Source organism: Debaryomyces fabryi, assembly GCF_001447935.2.
Source record: "Debaryomyces fabryi strain CBS 789 chromosome Unknown contig00050, whole genome shotgun sequence".
In the NCBI taxonomy this organism is placed as follows: domain Eukaryota; kingdom Fungi; phylum Ascomycota; class Pichiomycetes; order Serinales; family Debaryomycetaceae; genus Debaryomyces; species Debaryomyces fabryi.
Genome location: NW_015385476.1, coordinates 57,019 through 66,804, shown reverse-complemented (window position 1 = coordinate 66,804; position 9,786 = coordinate 57,019). Strand labels below are relative to the sequence as shown.

At 37.3% G+C, this 9,786-nt stretch overlaps 5 protein-coding genes across 5 annotated transcripts; 3 read left to right on the top strand and 2 right to left on the bottom strand.

Moving 5' to 3' along the window:
- Positions 1-406: 406 nt before the first annotated feature.
- Positions 407-1,234, top strand: AC631_02712 (tRNA methyltransferase; the record flags this gene model as incomplete). Its single annotated transcript, XM_015611542.1, has 1 exon — positions 407-1,234. The coding sequence occupies one exon, from the start codon at positions 407-409 to the stop codon at positions 1,232-1,234; it is 828 nt and encodes a 275-aa protein (XP_015467669.1).
- A 210-nt stretch (positions 1,235-1,444) lies between these two features.
- Positions 1,445-3,133, top strand: DPS1-1 (aspartate--tRNA ligase; the record flags this gene model as incomplete). The annotated part of the gene is made up of 1 exon (XM_015611541.1): positions 1,445-3,133. The coding sequence occupies one exon, from the start codon at positions 1,445-1,447 to the stop codon at positions 3,131-3,133; it is 1,689 nt and encodes a 562-aa protein (XP_015467668.1).
- Positions 3,134-3,329: 196 nt separating this feature from the next.
- On the top strand, positions 3,330-4,370 carry AC631_02710 (uncharacterized protein; the record flags this gene model as incomplete). The annotated part of the gene is made up of 1 exon (XM_015611540.1): positions 3,330-4,370. One exon carries the CDS (start codon positions 3,330-3,332, stop codon positions 4,368-4,370), a length of 1,041 nt encoding a protein of 346 aa, XP_015467667.1.
- A 443-nt stretch (positions 4,371-4,813) lies between these two features.
- ARD (Ardp) lies at positions 4,814-5,650 on the bottom strand (the record flags this gene model as incomplete). Its single annotated transcript, XM_015611539.1, has 1 exon — positions 4,814-5,650. One exon carries the CDS (start codon positions 5,648-5,650, stop codon positions 4,814-4,816), a length of 837 nt encoding a protein of 278 aa, XP_015467666.1.
- A 1,633-nt stretch (positions 5,651-7,283) lies between these two features.
- Positions 7,284-9,422, bottom strand: AC631_02708 (MFS transporter; the record flags this gene model as incomplete). The annotated part of the gene is made up of 1 exon (XM_015611538.1): positions 7,284-9,422. The coding sequence occupies one exon, from the start codon at positions 9,420-9,422 to the stop codon at positions 7,284-7,286; it is 2,139 nt and encodes a 712-aa protein (XP_015467665.1).
- Positions 9,423-9,786: the final 364 nt, after the last annotated feature.

Here is a 9,786-nt window from a genome sequence, read left to right as displayed (position 1 = left end):
TTATCACCCAACAGTATAAACAAATTAAATCATTAAAAGATTCCCCAAATCAGAGTCATACACAATCTAGCGAATCATTGACGAAATCACCTTCTAATTCAGCAAGGCCTTCAGTTGATGATTCAGGCTCCGATTCATCGAACCAAACGAACGTTGCATACTTGAAAAATGTCCTTCTTGGATTTTTTGAACATAAGGATCAAAGAGCCCAATTATTACCTGTAGTAAAGACACTATTCAATCTTAGTGCTGATGACGAGAAGAAATTCTTATTAGCTTTAAAATAGTGATAATCACGCATAATATATAGAAGTATTTTTGAGTATCGCGATCGTTATGAGAAGACTTTTTTGTAAATTTCTATAATTCGAAGAACGTAACTTGGATTAGCAACTAAATATTAATAATGCAAGACCCCTTCGATCAGAAGAAGAAATCTATACTTGCTGAGATAGGCACAACAGATGAGACTACTCCAGACGCATCACCTAAAGGTACTATCGATGAGTTTTGCATACCGATAATCAATTTGATTAATTCTAATAAAGACATGGTAACCACCTCATCATGCTCGGGAAGAGTTTCAGTTTTTCTTGAAGGGGTGAAGGATATTAATCAGGATGATGTTAAGATTGGAGCCAAAGGAAATAACGGTCGATGGATATTTGTCACTCATGATCCCAAAGATTTGCCTGACTGGTTCAGCTCAGTTAACTTCAAATATATCACTGATACAAGTTCATATGAATCTACATCTGTTACTACCCGTTACATTTTATATAAATTTGAACCATTAATCTTGCATGTTAAATGTAGAGACTTAGAAATGGCTAATAAGTTGTATTCTGCTGCTATGAGCTGTGGCTTCAGAGAATCGGGAATTGGTACAAACAATATTGTTGGAATAAGAATATCCATAAAGTTGGACGTACCCATCGGTTTCTTGAATGAACTGACTGAAGAATTGGTTTCATTTGTATCGCAAGACTATCTCCGTGTCATTACAAAATTATCTGAAGATAGATTTAAAGAAAATTTCAAGAAATTAGATGCATTGTATAAAGCAGTTGAAAGTTTGAACACCCTGCAAAACTCAACTTCAAAAGTAGAGACAAAGGAGGAAAGAAGGGTCAGGAAAATGAAAGAAGGGTTAGCCAGAAGAGAAGAAGTACGAGCTTTAAAAGAACAGAAAAAAAAAGAAAAGCTTGAAGAACAGGAACAGGCCCATAGTTAAATAGAGCAACAAGAACTGCCTTCAACACTAGGGCTGTTGAACATATTCTGTAAATATTGTAAACTAGACCAAGATTATGTTATAGAAGTAGTGTATATTATATAAGCAATGACTAATTCACCTAAAACTTTTTGAACGGTATTTTTCACTTGAACAAGGTTAAAGGACTAACTAATCATACTGTTAGGAACAAAGACAATTATACTTGAAATGTCTGAAGCTACAGAGAAATTGGAAAACTTAAAGATTGACGAATCAAAGACCACAGAGGCACCAGCCACTGCATCCGGTGCTGATGTTCCTTTAGGTGAAGACGGTCAACCATTGTCCAAAAAGGCATTAAAGAAATTGGAAAAGGAAAAGGAAAAAGCACGTAAGAAGGCTGAAAGAGAAGAACAATTAGCTAAAGAAAAGGCTGAAAGAGAAGCTAAAGCTGCCAACGATCCAGCTAAAGAAAATTATGGTAAGTTACCAATGATTAATTCTTCTCATAAGACCGGAATCAAAAGAGTTAATATTAAGGATTTGTCTGCTGCTAACGATGGTGAAGAAGTTGTTTTTAGAGCTAGAGCACATACTTCAAGACAACAAGGTGCAACTATGGCTTTCATTACTTTAAGACAACAAGATAACTTAATTCAAGCCTTAATTAAAGCTAACGGTGATTCTATTTCCAAACAAATGGTGAAGTGGGTCGGCTCTATTAATTTAGAATCGATTGTTGTCGTCCATGGTGTTGTCAGAAAGGTCGAAGAAGAAATCAAGTCTGCAACTGTCCAAGACGCAGAAGTGCACGTCACCAAGATCTACACCATTCAAGAAACTCCAGAACAATTACCAGTTTTAATTGAAGATGCTACCAGATCTGAGGCAGAAGCAGAAGCAGCTGGATTACCAGTTGTAAATTTAGATACTAGATTAGATGCCAGAGTGATTGACTTGAGAACACCAACCAACCAAGCTATTTTCAAAATTCAAGCTGCTGTTTGTCAATTATTCAGAGAATTTTTATCTACTAAGGGTTTCACTGAAATTCACACACCTAAGATTATTGCTGCTCCATCAGAAGGTGGATCCAATGTTTTCGAGATTTCTTATTTCAAGGGTAAAGCTTACTTAGCACAATCTCCTCAATTATACAAGCAACAATTAATCGCTGCTGATTTTGAAAAGGTTTTCGAAGTTGCACCAGTTTTCAGAGCTGAAAATTCAAATACTCACCGTCATATGACTGAATTCACCGGTTTAGATTTAGAAATGGCTTTCGAAGAACATTATGATGAAGTCATTGACGTTTTATCTGATTTGTTCGTATTCATTTTCACTGAATTAAAAAATAGATATTCCAAGGAAATTGCAACTGTTAGAAAGCAATACCCTGTTGAAGAATTCAAGCTTCCAGAGGACGGAAAAATGGTCAGACTTCACTTTAAGGAAGGTATTGCCATGTTAAGAGAAGCTGGAAAAGACGTTGATGACTTCGAAGATTTATCAACTGAAAATGAAAAGTTATTAGGTAAGTTGGTCAGAGAAAAGTATAACACTGACTTCTATATCTTAGACAAATTCCCATTAGCAATCAGACCATTTTACACTATGCCAGATAGCGAAGATCCAAGATACTCCAACTCTTATGATTTCTTTATGAGAGGTGAAGAAATCTTATCTGGTGCTCAACGTATCCATGACCCTACCCTTTTGAAGGAAAGAATGAATGCTCATGAAGTTGATCCTAATGTTCCAGGTTTAGATGACTACGTTGATGCCTTCACCTATGGTTGTCCTCCACATGCCGGTGGTGGTATTGGTTTAGAAAGAGTTGTTATGTTCTTCTTAGATTTGAAAAATATTCGTCGTGCGTCTTTATTCCCAAGAGACCCAAGACGTTTAAGACCATGAGCTTATAGTGATACTAATATATAACTAAGTTTATAAAACAATTTCAAGTATATAGTAAGTCATTCTATAATTGCAATAAATGGAAAAGCGTGTATATAATCAAATTTAGTTTGCGTAAATCCATGAATATAATTAGAAAAGATAATTAAAAGCAAAGATAAGTGTTTCTTCATTAGGTCCTCATACTATAATTAATATGGAAGCAACTATATTACCAAATCCAAAGGATAGCAATGCTACTATCTTATTAATGGGGTTACGTAGAGGAGGAAAATCGTCAATATGTAAGGTTGTTTTCCATAACATGCAGCCCTTGGATACGTTGTACTTAGAGAGTACATCTAAGCCAACTACAGAACAATTTTCACTGTTAATTGACTTATCTGTTATGGAATTACCAGGCCAGTTAAATTATTTTGAACCGAATTATGATTCAGAAAGATTATTTTCAAGTGTAGGAGCGTTGGTTTATGTTATCGACTCGCAGGATGAGTATTTAAATGCCCTCACTAATTTGTCCATAATTATCGAATATGCATACAAAGTGAATCCAAAGATTAATATTGAAGTGTTGATTCACAAGATAGATGGTTTGTCGGAAGATTATAGAATTGATGCGCAAAGGGATATAATGCAGAGGATTGGTGATGAATTATTAGATTTAGGATTAGAGGGAGTTCAAGTTTCATTCTATTTAACATCTATTTTTGATCATTCTATATATGAGGCCTTTTCCAGAATAGTGCAGAAGTTAATTCATGAATTGCCTTCGTTAGAAAATATGTTGGATAATTTGGTGCAACATTCATCCATTGATAAGATCTTTATTTTTGATGTCAATTCGAAGATTTACGTGGCAACTGATTCGTCTCCTGTTGATATTCAGACCTATGAAGTATGCGCAGAGTTCATTGACATTACTATTGATTTAGATGACTTATACATTGAAAATGAAAATTCAAAGAATGATAATGAAACAGTAAGTAAAAAGCAAGAGCTAAAATCAATATCTCATTTATCTAACGGATCCTTACTTTATTTGAAACAGATGATCAGAGGGCTAGCATTGGTCGCATTGGTAAGGCACGATGAAAATAACAGTGACCTTTCATTGGATAGCTTAATGACTATAATAGACTACAACGTGAGCAACTTTAAGAAGTCATTAATGAAAATGTGGGAGAATTCTAAACTTGTAGAGCAATCTCATAGCGAAAATAACGAGTTGGTGAATTGAAAACTTTCACAAACATAGAATGAAGTTCACCTCTCATCATTGGTTATCATCTGCAAATAATTGGTTTGTCGCTAAAGGTATTCTGATGATCGGATTTCAAATGCCATTTTATCCAGACCATATATTGCATGTAAGCTTCTCACAGACTTCATAAGCTATGTAAATCTTAACTTTCCAAGGTACTTGTTTATTATTGTGGCTTTCGAAATCCGCATGCTGCTCCCAGCGGAAATTACGGTAGGAACTTGCGGGAAGACAAGGCTGGATAACTGAATTATAGACGTGACCTTGAATGTAACTACCAGTACGGACACACAATTGTAGTCTACAGTAATCGATAAATATACTTATATCTTTATTATGCAAATTGGAAGTAGTTATTAATAGAAATAAACCAGAAAATAATATACAATAGAAAAACTAAAACATAGTCATTAAAAAATCTACCAGCATTCGTAACCACCGTCAACAACTAAGTTGTGACCTGTAGTGTAACTAGAAGCAGACTCACTGGCCAAGTACAAGATCGAACCAACAAACTCTTTTGGTTCGGCCATTCTCTTCATTGGAACCTTTGATTCCCATGCTTCTTTCATGTCGGAATGACCAGAAATGACATTTCTTGTCAATGGGGTTAAGATGTATCCTGGACTCAATGTGTTGACTCTGATGTTGTATTTGGCCCATTCACAAGCCAATGATCTGGTCAAGTGAATAACACCGGCTTTGGACATATTGTACATACATTGTGGTTGTGGGTCGTTTACAATAGTACCTGACATCGATCCTACCAAAATGATAGAACCCTTTTTGTTACTGCTAATCAATGGACGGGCAAATGCTTGAGACACGTAAAAAGCTCCCAATCCATTGACCTTCATAATACCTTCAGCATTGGCAGATGGGTATTCTTCGGCAGGGAAGTTTTCACAGTAACCTGCAGTATTAATCAACAAATCAGCCACGGTACCGTGGTGTTCATTAATATTCTTGAAGCACTCTTCAACTTGCTCAAATTCTCCAATGTTACAAGACCAAGCTGAGACAGCACCTATTGGGCTTTCATGACTACCCTTTAAGTTTTCTTGTCCCCATGTTTCCAATTCCTTTGCAGCGGCTTTGGTTCTTTCCAAATTCATGTCAAGTAAAGCAACTTGAGCTCCTTGTGCCAACAATGCTCTGGATACTACCGCAGCCAATCCTCCAGATCCACCGGTCAAAATGGCTAATCTACCATCTAATCTAAAGCTTGGAACAACATTATCGTATGAGTAATCCATTTTACCTGTATCTATTTATTTTATTTGTAATTGTTTAACTATCTTCCAACAAAAAATTTCCTTGTGGATATGGTCCATTTATATATAATCTGATACCCCGGATTTATATTTATGACCAACGGTATAAAAAATTAAAGGCGGCCGCAAAAGAAACGATGACCATATCGAACATCGAACATACTAAAATTAGTTAGCGGTAATGTACACACGGAAAAGAAACGATCGCACGGTTATTAACGATGACATAGTTTTTTTCCGAGTATTGTTGCATTGATGATACAAGAAAATGCCCAAATAGTTTGTTGATATGCAAGGCATACCCGTACCAGACAATCCCTTTAGTATGTACTTACGTAGTATTTACTACACCATTACGTAGGCATGATGTATGAGAGGTAATAATCATATCCGATAATAGGGTTAGAGTAATCACTATGACATAGGCAAAATCTTACTGTACAGGAATACGTGTACAATTACGTAACAAGCGATGGATTTTGTAATGCTTGCATAGAACTCCGGGTCCGGGTATCAGTAAACACCAGCAACAAGAAAAGTTGCTGGGAGCTGGAACCACATTCAAGAGACGAGGCCACGGAGGATGTTATAGTTGCGGGCACAAGAGGAAATTATTGCGATTTTAAGAAGGAGAGGCGGACTAGTAACGATTGCGAAGAGAAATCGTGCGGTGATGCAGATGATAGCACTTGACCACGGTCAAAGCTAGGCCAGGGGAAGTACATTCACATACGAGCACATGATTGACAGATTGTTGTTTGTAGGGCCGCGAGAGAGTGCAGAATAGGAGTTTCACGATGAATAGATGATCAAAACCAGCAGCTCGTGCTGATGTCAGCTATGAACGATAGTTTATGTAAAGAGCACGGCCCATGCGGCTTCAGAATTCCAGTCTTGAGATTAGGAGAGTAACGGTGCCGGAATGTATTTGTATACAGGAAAGACGTTATCACTGGCCTAAGTTGTAGCCCAGAAAGAGCCTTCCGGATCAGGCAAAAATTCGTCGATCGGACTGACTTTGAGAGTTTGAAAAATGTTGCATAACGCACAGAACAACGTTAAGGTTTAGAAAATAATTTAATACCACACTCAAAAGGGTAACACCCGGGGAAGGCTATTAAGGTCCGGAGTATACTAGTACTCCGGGAGTTACACTGTATGCACAGTTTGACGATAAGACGATGGAAGATAAGGTCCGTGATTTAATCAGAGTTGTAATTGGTGTTTGTGGACCCCCGGGATGCAGGTGTGGAATGGGTGCAATTAGAAAATATGAACAATAGGGTAGGTTGGATACTTGACCACTCAGGAACGACGATAAGATAAGTTACGTGATATTACGGAGTGGCAAAAGGTCCGAGAATGTGGGGCTAGGCTGTATTGGAAGTAGTGGTTGCTAAGATGTGAATTGTGAGAGCAACTAACAGATACGACTAAGTGGCACCGCCGGTGTTCAATAGTTGAAAGCAATCCAAATCCAGAGTTGTAAATGAATTTCAGGTGAAGAATATTTACTGTTATACTGTGTATATTATGTACTTTTGATAAGCTTGGTACAAAATGCTAAATATGTATTAAAAAATGTTTTATGGTATCTATCTCTAGTGTTCAGTTCCTAGTCGGTCTTCAGAAATGAAGAATCCATGACAGGTTGCGACTTGTCCATTTTAGCAAGTTCATTTTCATTTTGCTGTTGCAATCTTTTCAAGTTTCTTGCGTCTCTGGCAGCCTGCTTCTTGTCGAGTCTTCTGTTGGCCCAGTCTCTGAGTCTTTCACCGTACATTAAACAGAATATTGGAAATGGTATTCCTAAGGCGAATGCAATGAACGCACACATAGTGTTACCCCAACCATAGTTAAGTTTTTTGTACATTGGATCAGCTGCAAGTGGCAATGCAAACCCAAAAATAGATCTGTAAATCGAACATGAAGCAATAGACGAAGCAGAAAGACGGGTATTCATATCAATCAAATAATTTTGAATAGTCTGGAACACAGGAATGTATGCAAATGCAAAAATACAACTTCCAATTGCTGGCATTATCCAGTGTATTTCTTTCTGAGCTGACCAACCATACCACACAAGACCAACCGGTATACCAATACCTGCAAAGCACAAACATGGTAACCGGTACTCTGGTTTACTGACACCATTGTTTCTTTCCGTTAATTTTATATAAAAATAGTCTATGAGCCATGTCCAGAACCCAATACCAACAACATAGCCAATTCCCATCGGCACAAACATCAAACCTGAAATACCTACTGAGAATCCATAATTTCTTTGAAATACACCTGGGAATGTAACGACCATCAAATACATAAAACCATATATGAAGGCCATGAATGAACCTAAACCAAAACACATCGGATGAGAAATAAGTAGTTGCAAGGGTCTTGTCACGGTATTGAATACCTTTTCAGACGTAGTCTCGCCGTTAGCGATCTCGAAAATTGTATGTAAATGAACATTGCCTGTTTCTTTTCTCAATCTCTTAGCCTTAAGACTTAATAATTTTGGCGAGTAGGTTTCTTTGAATAATAATGTACCAACAAAAGCAACAACTGCGTTTAATATGGCTAAAACAAGAAACACCCACTTCCAATGCGTGTTTTCAACAATAAATCCCGACATAATTGGCGAAATCACAGGTCCTAATGAAGGGCTGATTGAATATGCAGCCATTGCAAACTGTCTACCTCTATCATCCCATAAATCAGCAATAGTACCAGCTCCAACATTTAATGGAGCAGCTCCCCCAAGACCTCCTAAAAATCTAAAGATACATAATTGTGCTGTGTTCTTTGAGAAGGCACATGCGAGATTAAATATAAAACTAATCCAAACGGATATGTTAAGGACCCATCTTCTACCGATTTTATCAGATTCTGACAAAGGAGCGATAATAATAGGACCTAGTGCCCATGCTAAAACCATAATTGAAACAGAAAATGATTGAAGGAATTGAGAATTCATTCCAAGTGACTCAGCGATATCAGGCATAGCTGGTGAACAAACTGATGACGACATTGGGGGAATTAAGGTATAAATAGAAACAATAGCAGTTTGCAAAATCTTTGATCCAAGGGACCAATTTCTTGGATATTCTGGATCATCTCTACCATCCCACGTAACTAATTCAGGATCGATACTGCTGAATTCACCTCCAAACTTTGTGGTGGGTACAGGAATATCTGGAACTTCCTGGTACAACCTATCTTCTTCCGAAATACGCTCGTCTACTTTGCTTTCTTTATCGAAATTTTCACCTCTTTCTGCTTCTATATTCGCGTTCTCAACTCTCTTTGAAAGAGTATTTAAAATGGTAGACTTCGTTGCACTTCTTTGAAGCATTATTTCCTCTTCAGGCATGTCACCATATATCTCCTTAACCGAATAACTTGTAGAATACCTACTCAAGCTTTGTTGACTGTCTACTGAATGTCTACTCATAGAATGCCCTCGTCCTGATAAATGGTCAGCTAGGGAGCTAACAAGAGAATGTGATCTTCCTCTATCCGATTTATTTCCAACACTAGACCTTCTCCTTATCTTTGAGTTGACTCCATGTAAATCATTGTCGTAAGCTAATGGTTCTCTGAGAGGAGATCCTTCTCGGCTTGAGTTGAGTGATGATACGGACAGGTTTAGACTATTCAGTTCTACTGTCTTAAGTTTATTACTTTCCGCATATTTTGGGTCTTCCTGAGACAATGAACTGTCCTTGTTGGTTAGTTCGCTTGACGACGACATGGTTATCCTTAATGCTTGACGTTGAATAAAGGAACAGAAATAAAATTTATTGAAATGTAGAGATATTTACTCTGCGCGACGTTATGTCTAAGCTCAAAGTCCGGCTGAATCACAACTTTAAACCTACTCGTTTTATATCATTCTCCTACAGATAACTGCTCATATATATAGAGATTAATATGTTAATATCCTACACTTCTAGCTAGAATCATATCGTGAAAAAATAACCAACATTATATGGTATCTCCTCTTAGAAAGAGATTACAGTTAATATATTATTCGGACCGCTCTTCCGACTTTTTCTTTGTGTCCTGTCAATATGCTCATCACAATAGCACCCTCGTCACTATCATCTCGCCCCACG